Here is a 16,006-nt window from a genome sequence, read left to right as displayed (position 1 = left end):
GGTGCAATTTTGGATGTTTATACTTACAGCTTATTATTAGGCCCACACACACACACACACATCAGCAACCAGCAACTTCAAGCTTCGCTTCTGTGCACTTTTTAATATTTGTGCTAAATACCTCAGCACCATTAGAAATACTCCATTTCCCATAAGCCCCATACCAGCCATGTGTGCACAGCCAATAAAAATAGCTTGAAAGAGGGGGTTAAGAAGCTGAGATCACAGCAGTGTGTAAACACGCATGGTGGACAGTACACCACACTTAGATTTTTCAGACATAAAAAAATAAGAATAAGAATCTGCTTTCAATCACAGAGCAGCAGATCTCTTTTGGATCTTTACTACGTGATCAAAACAGAGTGGACTGATCACCGGTGTGCTGGTTTCACACTCTGATTCCTGTATTAGCTTTCACCATCGTGGACAGATCTGCGTGAGCCCGATAGCCCTCTTCAGCACTCAGGTCGACGGATTTCCTCCCTGTCAGATTCCTGTCTCTAAGCAGGATTAGCGGACATTATTGGAGACCACCCGGCTCGTGCGTGCTTTGTGATGGTGTGTGTGTTATCGTACACCGAGGCAGAGCCGTGACACGTTGACTCAGCCTCCAGGCCCGGTGTAAAGTCTCAACAGCTAATGTTTCAGTATTGACTCGCTGCTGGAAGCTCCTGCACGAGACTCTGCACCAAGCTATCGACAGATTTCGATAACAAAACATCAGGATCAGCCGAAAAGCTTCGAGGACACGCAGGGTCAAGTCAGCTCTGAATGACGGCGAGCTGCCAAAGAGTTCAGCAAAACAGATTCAGTGGTAAAAATACACGTAAAAGTTAAAGTGACTGGGAAAAACAATCATTTAGCTGGCGCGTTCTGATAACATACGTGGGAAGTGGGAAGAAATTTATGGAGGCCAATAAAGAAAACACATTTTCTTAACCATAAGTCAAAATTTTAGTTTATTATCTCAAAATTTAGAGCTAGTTATCGACCTATCGAAACGTCCAGAGCAATCAAACTGTAGATTTGAGTGTTATAGTCTAATTTAGTTTCCTTTCAGTGGTATATTAGTTTTTTATACTTTTGCCAAATTCTTAAATATAAAGACAACAATTTGAACAGCTAAACTAACTCTGGATTAGACTCTGAGTTTCTACGCCCTGTATTTGCTAAATCCAGCATACCCTGAAAGCTGAGGACTCTTTCTGCAGAAAAACATCTGAGGCGAGTGGGGTCTGTAACAGCCAACCAATATGTCACACCCACGTTGATAGCCTTTACCTTTATGGACTGTCAGAGTTACAGAGTCACTAGCAATGGATTTGACATATATTGACATATAATGCCACCACCTCTTCTATCCACCCTTCCAGGTCTATATTGGGTATTAGCAGTACTTTTAACAATGGAAAGCAGAAAGCCAGGCGTGTTTTACTTTTAAAATCAAAGGGAGTAGATTGTATGATGAGCCATCGGGGCTGGCATCACCTAAAAACAGCTACAAAGATGAGCTCAGAAGAGCACAGTGGATAAACAGGTCTGCTACCCCTTGCGTTAACACCAGTGTTGAGCTTATTAATATGCAAAACTTAAGTTCAGTTTAGGCTGCAATGACAGTGCCCTGAGATGAAGACGAACACTATCGAACCGCCAGCCTTCCAATCAGTGGACCTGCTCTACTGTCTGAGCACATACACCTCGCCTCTGCAAAGATATCAGCATTATAACAGCATCAACACTGATCTGAGAGATAAGCTGTCCCAGACGTGTGTCATTTTCAGGTCACCCCATATAAGACTGATTAAATCTGAGAAAAGCTCCCATCTGACCCCCTCAGAATCAGCTGATTGCTTTTCTACAGTAACTTTAGGATATTTAATGAAACCAAGCAAACTTCTGTGCTCAAGCTAAGTGTAATATTTTAGAGTTACAGAAATGTAATCTTTTTTTTCTCTCCAGGATATGTTGTAAGTAGAGCAGGGCGATATGGCCAAAAATATTTATCACGATATATATTTGAAAATTTGCGATAACGATATAACCGACGATATAATTGATGCGAGACAAAATACAACTCCACAACATTACTAGCGCAAAAAGACAACCTTCCATTTATTTTCACTTAAACAAGAAGCTGGTTTTTATGTACATTAAAGCTTTATAAAAATGTAACAGTGCAAATGCAAATTCCTTGCTGAAAGTTTAACCAAAAGGCATTTCCAGTAGAAATGGGCTGACATATCCTGAGCATAACCATGTATAATATCCACTGAAGTTAAAAAGAGGTGCTTTGCAACATTAAACTGCAGTGTGCAGTACGTGTTTTTCGGACCATAAGGTGCACGGGATTATAAGGCACATTAAGCGAAACAAAGCAGTCAGATAAATCAAACTTTATTAAACTCATTCTTCTTGCTTCCTCCACTTCTGTACCATTGATTCATTAATGTTGAATTCTCTGGCAGCTGCTCTATTCCCATGTTGTTGCAGTCTATTAATGACTAACCTCATATTGTGGATGGATTATCTCAGTTGTTCTCCTGACTGAAGTTTGGTCCGTTTACAACATCCTGCCATGCGATTGCATTTGTCTCTAACCATGAGGAACCTTCACGTTAACTTTTATAAGTGGAAAAGTGTTAGTGTTCGTCCTCCAGCTTCACTGTTTATGTTATGCTAACATAGCTGTGTCGCTAGCGATCACGTAGCACATCATTATATACCAGCTAGCCCAACTTCAGTAACCCTACAAACGTCACTGCTGTTTAGTTTCCTGTCTTCATTTATGTTGGAAGTGATAGCAGAACTGTACGTTTGATTTTTTTCAGAAATCTCTCAGTCAGAACATGCTATATCATGCTTAGGTAACTAGCGAAACTAGCGAGCTAACTTCCGCTAGCTTCCTGCTAACGTCTAACTCCGTTAAATGTAATAACTTTAGTTTTCATGGATGCCTGGAAGTTAAACTTCATAGTTACACCTGGTAAAGCAGCAATGCTGATCGTTTTATTAAAGATGAAAGAATTTAGACAGTTTTTAACTCTAAGTGATGCTGCAGTGTTGTTTGACCTGAAGAATACGGAGTTTAGGACCCAGATTACCCCCAGATTTAAGAGCATCTTAGTCCGACAAATATGACAATAACAACGGCCGCTTGCATGTTCTGCAAAAAAATGTGCTTTGTTGTGTATCTGACGGACAAACACCAAACCAGTTCCACATCACGGAAGTTGCACCATTTTTACAAACCAATTCTGGTTCATCTGTTTCACTCAACAATCGGCCATGTGCGTATGAAAACAAAGGCACTGCGCATGCGCGTTTTACTCCCATTCTATCGCGATATTTCATTTTCCTATCGTTGCCTAACATTATACCGGTATTACCGTGAACGGTATAATATGGCCCAGCCCTAGTCGTAAGTATAGGAGATAAGTCCACATGACATTTTCAATTTATGATCCATTTTACACACACAACAGAATTCACAATCTGAAGCCAAATCCGTTTTTTTCGCACATTTTTTATTTATAAGCAGTTCTGAGCATCAACATTTTGTGATCTAACATAGTTTGAATGAAATGCCCCAGTTTAATGTCTCTGATGAGCAGAAAAAATCACTGGTAGCCTGGATGATTGATTGGTTTTCTCATAATTTAGTGGAGAAAACTTTAAAAAGTGCATTTTGTGTAAATTTTCAAGGCTTGTATCACTGTGTTGGATAGGCGGCTTTATTAAACAGCTTTTTTACTACCTATGTTTAGATACCAGGATCATCGCCTTGCTGCATTTCCTTCTGAATCCAATAATTTTCTAATGTAGCCATATTGTAATGTTTCTTAATGTGCTGGGAGGCACTGACTTGAGATTTGACACAAATTAAAGTTCCTTTACTTGCCATTGCATCATCTTACCGATGTGGTACAGCCCGATCCAGTCTGTAGCATCCACTTCCTCCTTTATGTCCCAGGATATGACGAGGTTCTGGCCACGGTTCAGCGTGTACTCCAGAGTGGACGCTGTCAACGAGGACCGGCTCTGGGATGTCACCAGGTCAGTGTCGCTGTTTGCCCGCGGAAGCCCGATGGGGCTGCTCACCACGGACACGGTATCTACAGCCGCCCCGCCCCTCTCCGCCAGAGTCCGCAGGTTCTCCGGGCTGAGGGTGTGCCGGAGATGCGGGCTGCGCCTTCGTGGGGCCGACAGGTGTTCGCGGCCCCCAACGGACAGGTTGGGTGGATTGTGGGAACGGGTCCTGGGTGGCAGGACCGCTGTGGCGAGGGAAGGACGCATGTTGGCAACAAGTGAAAGCAGTTAATGAGTAGAGCCGAGAAGTAGAGGCAGAGATGAGCTTCTTATTGAGCCGGACGGTCACCAAAGCGATGACACATGTTTCTGATTTATCTGCCTCTTGTCTAGAAGTGATGTGTGGGTTCCTGATCCACAAAGCTGTGCATTTTCATCCGTTTTCGTCCCTTAATGAAGCTAAACAGTCGACTCTTTACTTAGTTCATGTTATCCAGTGGCATTAAGAACCTGAGGATGGAGAAAGAAAAGAAAGACAGACAAAACTCAGTGAGCTACAAAATTGCTCCGGCACAACAAAAGCAGTGATTGCACGGCGCGAACTGCAATCAACAAATGGCTGAACAAACATCCGTCACCGGAGCGGCTGTTTGCTGTCAAAGAAGCCGTCACAGACACAAGTAACCCGGCACCTTCCTCTTCCAACATCACCATTCCAACACTCATTTTAAGTTTTCTTTCATTAATTTAATGCACTATTTACTTCTTTGAATGATGAACGATGCGTACCGTGTGTTCGCTCTCTCTGCTAGAAACACTCAGCCCACATGAGGAGAAGAGCAGGCTGAAATGATCTCATTTGGAATGCATTATCTCTACGAGACCGCTGGAAAAGGAAATCTTTAAAACAGCACACACACACACACACACACACACACACACACACACACACACGTGTCTACAACAAGGTTTCAGTCAGTGTAGGCTGCCTCAGTAAAAGAAAGGAGAGAGGCGACAAGCAGCTGTATCTGCCTCCCAGGAAGCTCTTCAATCAGCAGATGCCAGTTTGGGAAGTGTCTTGGGAGCGCTGTCAGAGTCTCAACCACAGCCATTTTGTTTTTAAAGAAAGGATGCCATGTGACTTCAGAGTCTAGCCAGGGGGAGGCTGGTATCAGTTAGACTGAGGAGCATTAGCGGTAAATGTGTGTGTGTTTCTTTTCTTAAGGGCAGAAAAGGTTTGGTAATATTTAGCTAACGCATGCCTGGTGCAGTCACTGGAAAATAATGTGGGCTGCAGTCTCAGCTAAGCTTGATATCTGTGGTATTTGAAGTATGCCTCAAGAACCGAGCCGCTGGTAACATTTTAAAACTGTCAGCTCGTCTGCAGACCTCAAAGTAGGTTGTCAGACTAATGGTATTAAAAAAAAAACAAGAATCACTAGATGGTCTGAGCTTCATTTTATCTTATGATAAGTCACTGCAGCCTGCTAGGGTTACAGGTAGGACGTCTCTTATTTGTGACACTCAAACAAAAACTATGTCTATGAGATTTAATTTGAAAGGTAACACCTTTTGGCTTAAAATCAAAACCTAACTCCAGCTGCAGAAAGGATGCGGGTGACCTGGTGGAGGTCAAAGAAATGAAACCGAGTCTCCAGAAGTAACTTAATCTGCCAACCAGGTCTACAACTCACTGCTTGCTCTTTAATCTGGACCAAAAAATAAAAATGACTGTAAAGAACTATGGAGAAAAATAAATAAATAAACGACTTAGTAAATAATTATGCCATTAAATGCACCCCAAAATTTAAATAAATGTAGGCTATTACATTAAAAAAATAGATAGATAGATACATTGACATTTCAGTTCTTTACCTTTGCAGTCTTAACTTCCACCCAAATGTACATGCATATTATTGGATAATCACCACGCTTTTATTCTGAAAGTTTGGTTAATGACTAATAATAACTAGCTAATAAATAGCTTGCAACGGTCCTATCTAACATTTTCCCTACTGGTTAGTTCGCTGACCAGGCTGCCCCTATGGTGGCCCATGCAGCTGCTTGCCCGGCTCCATCGTCTTAAAGGATCACTCTAACCTGAACCTCACCTAAGTTACCTGCTGGAGTTCAGCACAATGAAGCTGGGAACTCATCTGAGTTACGTATTTGTCACAAAGTTCATGGCATAAATTAAAGTACAAACAGCACTATCTAATTCTATGTTGGTCTTATTTCACGGTGCACATAGATGCATTCACACATATGTATGAGTAACACCCCTCACCTGAAAGACAAATCATATCTGTAGTAAAAACTAGAGGTGGGCGGATCGATCCAAATATCTGCTCTCCCCTATATAAAGCTCCTGATATAGGCTAAAAGTTTTGGTATCAGCGTATGTTTTCTGGTTTTTCATTTGGCACTGTGAAATCAGCTTTGCTCCATGTCACTATGTCAGCGATTTAAAATGACTTTTAATAAAACAGTTTATCTTTAAGCACTGGGACAATCATTTTGTTTTAGTGTATCGAGAATCACGTAATTCTACTTGTATTTTGGTATTGTGATATTCCTAAATATTATGTAATTGTTTGTTAAACTGTTTAGTTAACTATGAAGTCAACAGTAATAGTAAAGTTATTTGATTTTTGTATTTATGGATTTTTTTTTTAAAGTTTATTTGTAATCTTGGCAGTTTTGGTCCTCCATATAGGAGCACAGAAAAAGGGTGTTTGAGTTTTTTTACCATCCCAATTATGTTGAAATATTCCTTAAACATTGATTTTAGTGTGTTTTTTCCAGCCATACGCTCTCTCCTTTACTTTGTCTACTTCCATCTTTCTTTGCTGACTAAAAGAATCAAATTGAAAGTGACACTGAGTCTTCACAGTGGGTATAAACCTCACACAGCTGCTATTATAAATGCTTCCTCTTATCAGTAATACCATCTTCCTTTCTGTCTTTCACTACATTCTCATTAGTGTTTCATTTCCACTCAAAGACCATGAGGTAAGCTGAAACTCTTGACCATGCAAAGCAGGAAATCAATCTGAAGGTGATTCATGCGTGTCTCTGAAATATCCCGGGCCTGATGCTGAAATAAAATCTGTTGCATTTGTCATGAGGAAAGCCTGGACGTCCCTGACTCAACGAGATTACCAAGCCCAGATCTCGTACAGGGATTTATGGCAGAATAAAACCTTCATCACAGATGCAGGAATACGTAAATCCAGATCACGTGCTCACATGGCCAAAGTCATATAGCACAAGCAGGGGAGAGAGGTAACATTCATAAGCAAGCAGAGGCATCTTCAGTTAAAAAATAAATAGATATGAAGCTGCTTGGTGGTTATGTAAGCGCTCCTGTGGTCCAATCGGCCCCCTCCTGCAGTTCTTGCCAGGCATTGTCTAACCCCGATGTGTAGCGGGAGACGCCGTGGCTGCTCACTAAAATAGAGAGGATGAGGAGTGCGTGCAGCAGCTCCAAACAGCACAGAACAAACCATGACCTCAGGAGACAGCATTAAGTAATCTGGACCCATTCCAGTGCTTTTTTTCTTTGAAAAGACTCCTGCTTCCCATTATAATCCCGAAGCCCGGCCCTGCACAGTTTGACCTGGATTAGCGATTGATTCTCAGGAAGGTGAATATAGATAAAGCCTTGCATGAGAACCCCAAAATCAAACAGCTTTTCTCAGGGATGATAAATGTCTCAAATGCCGTCATTTGAGCGCTGCTCTGTTATTAGGCACTGAATACTTTGTACAGTGCACCGCTGTGCGCTGAATACTAACAGCAGACACATCTGCAGCAGAGGAGGTGATGGAGTGTGCCAGACTCTGCTGGATAGTTGTTTTCTCGCATCCTGTCAAAAAGAGTTTCTTCAGAGAACGCTCCCAAAACCAGATGGCAGGTTTAGGTATTCAGGTATCGCTGTCGTGCCGTTCTTCGTGGCAGGTCGTTTTCAGTGTTGTTTGTGAAGCTGGAAAACTCCAGCGTCCCAAGTGACAGGCATGACTGACAGGCACCATGGAAGCATTATGGCTGTACATCTCCCTTTGCACAGCTCACAGTTCTCTCAACACAAGGCACATGCACCGCTCTACTGCACGCACACCATGAGTTTTCCCCTGGTTAAACAATTAATGAATTTGATCGAGTTTAGTTTAGTTAGATTCTGGATTTACTTTTCTTCTTCTCCAAAGCCTCATGTATCTTATTGTCACAACCACAGTTCAAAAACATACCAGTGAGCCATTTCATTACACTTTCTTTGCCTTTCTTTCATTTAATACTAAAAAGCATGCTTCTGCTGTCAAGACATATCTCCTCACTAACAGTTAAAAGCCTATAAAACTGATCAAAATGGCAGTTTCCAACATGAATCGAGACTCTGACACCTTAAAAACAAAAACCACAAATGTCAGTGTTAGTTGTTTTTTTTAAAATAAAAGCTTTTTTTAATGTCAGGCTGAACATTTTAGTCACTGCCATCTTGCTTTTTAAAAAAAAAAGTGATATGCACCTGCAAATCATAAGTTAGGTCCCACCTTAAAGTATACCCTCAAATATTGTCTGTTTTACTTTAAATGGGATCGTATTTTACTGAAAAAACATCATGTTGTTTTAAATAAGACTTAAAACTAGTGACTGAGACCATAAACTCATTAGCAAGACATTTATAGAGCTCATTAAAGAAAGTGAGAAGGAGGCTCATTTTGTCATAGACTCCCATACAATCTGCCTGCTTTCTGGAACCAGAGGAGTCGCCCCCTGCTGGCCATTAGAAATAATGCAGTATAGGGGACTAGAAAAAAAAAGGGCACATCTTTTTTCTTCTCCTTTTCCAGAATTCTGAGAAAAAAGTCAGAATTCTGACTTTAATCTCAGAATTCTGAGAAAAAAGTCAAAATTCTGAGATTAAAGTCAGAATTCTAAGATTCTGCACATACCTGCTATAAAACATGCTCTCATATAATTAAACTACATTCTAACAGGCATTCAGAAGCAAACCTCCAGAATAGATTAGCCAGTCATAAAAAATATGGGGTTCTACTCATCAAGTCCGTGACCTATTAAATTGTACAAAACCTTCTTACATAGTTAAAGTTGTAAAAGAGTCTATTGTAACCCCATTTTTGATCTTTTTCTGAGTTTAAAAAGGAGCTTTGGTTCAAACAGCAAGTAACAGAACAACTTCAAAAAGTGACACTACAGTAAGGGGTAAAGCTGGGGTTGAGCTCTATCTCTACCAAGATTTGCTGTTGCTTTAAACTCTGTTGTTTCACATTATCTCACGTAAGTTACACTGTCCTGCTGCAAATACCCTGCAACAAATGTGTATTAATCCTTCGCTGCAAATACTCCCAAGCAAACGCACCTCTACTCAGTGGGATTAACATTTTCTGAAATCGACAGTGACCATCTGTTACTGAGCAAATTACTAAACCTTTACTTGGCAGTAAGAAAGACACAGATGGATTTAAGGCCAATTCGTGGTCCCACCACATCTGCATTAACCTCTGGGCCTGAAGAATAAAGCTGCCGTTGAAGTGCAGTTCCTCTCATGGCCACTCGAGGCTGCTTAAACATGTTTAAATCCTTGTACAAAAACCAAAAAGTTTTGTTCTCTATAGGAAATGTACCCGTGGATAGATGCTCTGCAGGATCAAAAATTAAGTCCTCCAGAGATCTGCACATTCAACTGTACTTGACTTACTTCTTCATGTTGTGCAGCTAAACCAACTATTTTCTTTCCCCCTCTAAAATGAATACAGTGATTTAAAAACACTTTTTTGGATAAACTGTGGACAACCACCCACTGATTCATGAAGTCCTGCTGTGAAGCCTCGAGCTGAGCATTTTTATAGTATTTGTGAACGCTAATGGAGATCATAAATTACAAAATGAACATCACGCTGCTTTCAATAAGACTTGGAACTGAAAACTGAGACCATAAAACCATCAGAACATCATAAATTTTTGTTTTCGCAAACACAGGAGTCGCCCCCTGCTGACTTCACTTTTCAGACCTGGAAGTGTGTGCATCTTTTATATACAGTCTATGCACAGCTGTTGCTTCATTTTATAAAAAAAATTTACAACTGACAATCAGAAATGAAAACCTTTGCTGCTGCTTTTCTGGTGTTTTCATATGTGCAGGTATCTGAGTGTCTGTGTACTTGACACACAAGTGCAAGCAAGGCTTTTCTTTGGCTTGGACCTGAGGACACACACACGGAGCTCAAATAGGCGCCCGTAAGGAGCTCTGACCCAACATCATCTGTCGACCAATCATTTTCTCGTAGACAGATGCACCCGTTACACCTGCAGCTCCTCGTGCACATCACTTCGGGTTTTGTGATGGTCAAGTTTCACCAGTTTCATGATCTTCGGTGGTGAAAACAATTAACAGTGGAAAATATTCAGGTCATCAAACATTAAAACGAATCAATAATGAAAATAATCGCTGAATTCACTGCCTGCGTTTCACCATCTGGATACGTGCCGTGAGCTGTAGGTGCCATGATGTCAGTAAAGGGATTTCTCCACCTCTCACTCACTGTCCCTCTGTTTCTCTGCCTGTGTGTGTGTGTGTGTGTGTGTGTGTGTGTGTGTGTGTGTGTGTGTGTGTGTGTGTGTGTGTGTGTGTGTGTGTGTGTGTGCCAGCTCCCCAAGGTGCCCGTTCTGTCAGGCTGTAAAGTGCTGCAGTCACCTCCACAGGGGCACAGAGGGGTCCCTCTGCTGACACACACATACTTTGGCACACAAAGTTAGGAACAAATCACACAACCAGCACAAAAAAAATAACTTTTACACACTAAAAGCACTTATTTCTATCCACAAGAAAGATGCAACACCATAAAATATCCTCTCCCTGAGCTCCATGATGACCCTAAAGGTGGATGAAGACATGCTTTTGTTTAAAGGTTTAAAACTGGAAGATGCACCTTTGTGAGTCAGTCTGAGCGAACACGTATTTCAGTGCCGGTGTGTTCCCACTTCCCAGAAAAAGTGCAGCGCTGTCCCACTCGGGGTATTTTTTCCCTCTAAACACATCGCCCTGGGAGTAAATGTCCAGGATGAGTCACTCCTCGGGGGGGTATCCCTCCATGTGACAGGCCTCGGGGAGTCAAAAATAGCATTTACGCTGGAAGGCTGATTGATATCTCCGAGTTTAAAATGCTTACTATAAATGGGAATGTGGGTTGTTTGTGGATGTGTAAAAACTGTAAACAGACGCTGCGCTCGAGGCATTTGTATTTTGCTCTCTTTATTTACTTTAACTCCTCATCTTCATTCACCGGTGACTGTGCAGACCATCATTACAAATTTATGCTGTGCAGCCAAATGCTTAAAATTCGAGCACAAAACCTAAAGTTTCTTAGCGCATCAGGCTGAGACCCACAGAGGAATCTCATATTAACAGAGCAGCTACAGAAATGTGAATATCTGCGAAACCAACAATTATAATAACCAAAGGAGACAGCTGGCTATTCGCGGGTTAAGTTAATCATGGATTAATGATGACCTGCACATAAAGCAGTCAGCCGTTTCGTGACATCACTGCAGGGTGACACAGCCCTCTATCCCTCGCCCATTTTAACATCTGACGTATCGTCTCCTTCTATTTCTAACCATCTAAAAAAAGACTCAATAAGGGTGCTTAATGATAACAATAACCCAGCTCTTTCTCACCATACAGCTCCACTTCACTTTGTTACAAACCACAAAACTGCACACCCTGCCTTAACGCTTAACTAATAGTTAAAGTTGTATAAAAGGTTAAATACCATTTGAATTGTTGCTATGATACTATTTGAAGATATCATATCCAACTCGTTTTCATTCATACAGCACCAGAACCCCAGCGATTGGACGTTTCCCTGTGAGCAAGACTTAGGAGACTGTGGGGTGGAAGAACTCCCTCTTTAACATCAGGAGACCTCCAGTCTTATACTTATCTTTAATTTGTAGATATCTGTGACTGCACATAACCCTGTCCAGTTTATAGATGCAGACTGATAACCAAGCTTGGTAGCATTAGCTGATAACTTAGCACTCCAACCCCTCGTCCAGAAATGGTCAACTCTGGCTCCAAAAAAGACAACATGGTGGCAGACTAAATGATTCAAGATATGGAGTCTAAAACCAAAAGGTGATGTCACAGTAGCCATTTTTAACATACGGTCTAAGATAGAGAGGTATAGAAGAAAAATGGCATGACCTCATTAAAGCATGACTTCACTAAAGCACATTTAAGATTTCAAAATAAACAGGAAGTGAGGTAGACAACAAAACAAAAAGCCATATCACCTGTTTGTTATTCATGGTCTCTCTATGCTTGCCTTTTTTCTTTTCATCTTCCTCTCACATCCCCAGCATGTCACAGTACATGGCTGTCCTTTCATGATCCCAGCTCTGTTGTCAGTCTCTTCCTGTTAAAAGGAAGTTCTTCTTCCCTACAGTCACTAAGTGCTGCTAACAGGAAATGATCTGATTGTTGGGGTTTTCTCTCCAAACTGCAGCACATCTGCTTTATTTTTTTCACCAATCATAATCTACTGTGTATCCAGTTCATATTAAAGTGGGAAAATCACACTTATCCCATATTAATATGCTTTCGAAGAACAATTACAACACACATGCATTTACTACAGTACTTTATTTAAGAGGCATGTGTAGAACTGAAACAGCCAAAAAGATAGTTTATGCTGTTTTTCCACATCACTTTTACAAATTACTTTGTATACTGAGTCCTCAGTCAGTAGACCTACGTGCAGCTAACATTAAAGACTCTGTAGGGTCTCAGTCAGGACAGATATCAGGACCAAACCTCCCCCCATAACCTCGTCAAATTCTGTCAAGTGAGGAAATTTTCTTTTCTTTGCAAGAGCAAAACAGAAATTCTGCATGTTCCAGTTCATCTCGGGTAACGCATCTGTTTCAAGTATCAGATTTTTGAGAAAGCTGAGCGTGCTTGCAGCTTTGCAGATTTCATCCAAACCCCTACCTTGAAAGCAGATCAAAGCATAAACAATTTATAATAAAGTTGCTCCCAAAGGGGAATTTAGCAAAGACACTGCAGGCTCCACAACAGCAAAACTCAATTAGGACCACAAATATGTTGAAACTATGGGGGGATTGGGGCCTGAATGGGACAGTATAACTCTGCTGTGGGGTTGTTTACCTACCTGATGGCTGAAAGTCAGAAAGGCTTTTTGCTAAGCTGTGATGTGAAGCTACATAATCAAAACTGCCTCTCATCATCACACTGGAAGCTGACCCAGAAAATAACTAGTTTCTATCATAAAATTGTCACCGCTCGCTTATCCCACAAACCAGTGATGGAAACATGAATGTTTGTGTTTATCACGTCGTTAAATGTGACTCATGTGATTCATCATTCATGTATTGTCCCACACTCTTCAACCACAATTTATTTCGTGGACTAGAAACACATTTCTAACCCTGACCCTTTCTGGAGCATTGGTGTTCAACACTGATCCACTAAACCCACTGCTGGCGCATCTACACTGTCAGACTGGACCACTCTGAAGGTGTGTGTAGCTAATGTGGTAGCCCCCATTGTGGGCCACAAAATGGCACACCATGGCAGTGTACCAGTGTGACCAAATGACAAGAAAGTAAATGTGGGACAACAAGTATAAGAGTATAATTTACTAAACGAATTTTGTATCTTTGATGATGCAAATTAAAGGTTTGGCATTCCCTGAAATACTGAATTTTGAATATCTGAGCCACTCAAAGAGTGCAGCAGTGCCTCAGTGTGTGGGACAGGGGGAGGAGGCATAAAAATCATGTACAGTCTTACATAAAGAGGTAAGCCTTGTGGCCCTACAGCATCCTGAGCTACATCCAGTGGTGACGGAGTTGTTGTGAGTGTGAGAAACAACAACTTTATCCTCTACGGATTAAACAGACAAATTCAAATGTGCATGTAAAATTACATCAGGTAAATTAAACGTAGACTGAGTATTCAAGCCCACATGTTGCCACATGTCCCCAATACCTTCTGCCTTAAATAAACAGGTGAGGACTTCATTAGTGCAGAGACACACGAGGTGATGTTTTTGCACTTTCATGGATTGTGATTCAGATCGATCCCGTCGGGCTGAGCTGAACCGCCGTGGACGTAAACAGGGAGCAGCACCCCCGAGCCGCGGGGACGTGGAGGTAACCCCCGCTCATGGCGAACCGCGTCAGCAGAATCACGTTACATAACGGCTCGCATCCAACTTTAATCGTTTCAGTCCGCGCGCGCGCCGCTGGCGAGGCCGCGCGCGGCAGCAGGCCGCGCCGCACTGGCGGAATGTGCAGGTGTCGCCGCGCGCTATTGGATTACTGTGGGAATTCCCTACGTCATTTTTCCCTTTCTGCGCGTCTGTGCAGAGACACGCGCGTGACACAGAAATCGATCGAACAGCAGCGCGGAGTCGGTGCTGCGGCGCTTCAGCGGCGCGTTCAGCTACTCTAAGCAGCACCTTCATCATCGTCATCAACAGGCTCTCGTTGCCTGCTGGAAGCCACGAGCGCTTGCACGCGCCCCCGCGCCTCGCGGAGCTGCTTACCTTTGGCGCAGAGGTGCGGGCTGCTCGGTGGGTTCCGTGCGCGAATATCACGGCTCAGGTCCGTGCGGTCCAAATGAGGCGAGACGGGCGGGGTGCCGCGCTACAGCCCCCCTCCCTGTGGGATCCGGGGCAGCTTCGGTTTCGGAGTCACGTACCGAGGCGGGTTCCCGGTGCAAAGCTGCGGCGCTGCAGAGGCTCCTCTTCGGCAGCAGCTTCCAGAGGTGTGCGCACGAACTCCGCCAGCTCCACCCTGCGCTCCGTCCGCACAGGTTTACGGATTACAGCTCCGGCATCACAGCCTCAGTGCCCCCCTCTCTGCATCGCAGTGCGCTGCAGTCTGAGCCGACGTCCTCCCAGCAGTCCCAGCAGATGCTCAAAACCTGACTGGGCTGAGCAGCTGCTGTCAGTCCAGGAAGGGACGAGAAAAGCGTAGCCTGCCGGAGGATGGCGTAACGGCAGGGTGTTTGCAGAGGAGCGACTTCTCCTCTTCAGGGCGCGGAGGGATTTCTTCAGAGGATCATCGAGCCTGAGATGTAGTTTTTTGACTGACGATAACGTACAGTATATACGCTGCATATTAATGTGGGAAAATGCCAGAGTGGGCGTGAATCTGGACACGTCCCACCGAGAGAGAGAGTGAGACTGCGCTTAGTGTTGTCTACCTGTCTACAGTTGCACCACAGTTGCACCACAGACACACACAGTACTAAAGCACTATATTTAAAAACGTTTAAGCTCTATAGAGGACCAAGTCTGACAAAATCAAAGAATAATAAAATTTAAAAATATATCACAAGATGACAAATTCATGTTTCACGGGCCTCTAAAAACGTATATAACAATTTTACTCCCCCCGCAAAAAAACCCAAACATCTGTAGCAGTTATAAATAATAAATATTGTTAATATAGTTGTTTTTCTTTCCAAGAAAGTAATATTTGGTGGGTTCATTTATGCGAATTTAATGTAATAAACTACTAAATAAAATTAAATAAATGCATCAAAAAATGATTAGGCTTAAAATTTGTTATAAATTATGAAAATATTCAAAAATTAGAAACTTCTTAAAATTTTTATGTATTTATTTATTTTGCTTTCAGCCTCTGAAGCTCTCCGTATGTATCACCAAAACTCTGTAGCCATTAAGGTATAACCGATTTCATTTTAGAGACTTTTTTTTTTGTTAAGTAAAATTGAGTGGAGTTTGTAGAAACACTGACTTGGTTCCTTTAATAATGTGATTCAGATTGTAGATAAACAGGTGATGGCAGGCACACACAGTCCTCTGGTGACTGTATAGAAGGCGTGCAGCAAGAGTGCCAAACTGAAACAGAAGAAGGTAATGCAGAAACGGTGAACCGGTCTCTTAAAAACTGCATGGGCTTT

The 16,006-nt window shown here is 42.3% G+C and overlaps 1 protein-coding gene across 5 annotated transcripts in view; it reads right to left on the bottom strand.

Annotated features, from left to right (window-relative positions):
• hecw2a (HECT, C2 and WW domain containing E3 ubiquitin protein ligase 2a) overlaps positions 1-15,259 on the bottom strand; it is a 46,821-nt gene extending 31,562 nt beyond the window's left edge. For 2 of the 5 annotated variants that reach the window (XM_004559090.5, XM_004559094.6), the window contains exons 1-2: positions 14,622-15,259; positions 3,915-4,536 (exon numbers count right to left, since the gene is read on the bottom strand). In XM_004559090.5, the coding sequence (XP_004559147.2) occupies positions 3,915-4,293 (379 nt within the window). In that variant the 5' untranslated portion in view covers positions 4,294-4,536; positions 14,622-15,259. Of the gene's footprint in view, positions 1-3,914; positions 4,537-4,815; positions 5,158-14,621 lie in introns of those variants that run through there. The other 3 variants (XM_004559091.5, XM_004559093.6, XM_004559092.3) reach the window with 3 other exon arrangements.
• Positions 15,260-16,006: the final 747 nt, after the last annotated feature.

The sequence above is a fragment of the Maylandia zebra genome, linkage group LG16 (assembly GCF_041146795.1).
Source record: "Maylandia zebra isolate NMK-2024a linkage group LG16, Mzebra_GT3a, whole genome shotgun sequence".
Lineage (NCBI taxonomy): Eukaryota > Metazoa > Chordata > Actinopteri > Cichliformes > Cichlidae > Maylandia > Maylandia zebra.
This window is presented reverse-complemented; position numbering and strand designations above follow the sequence as displayed.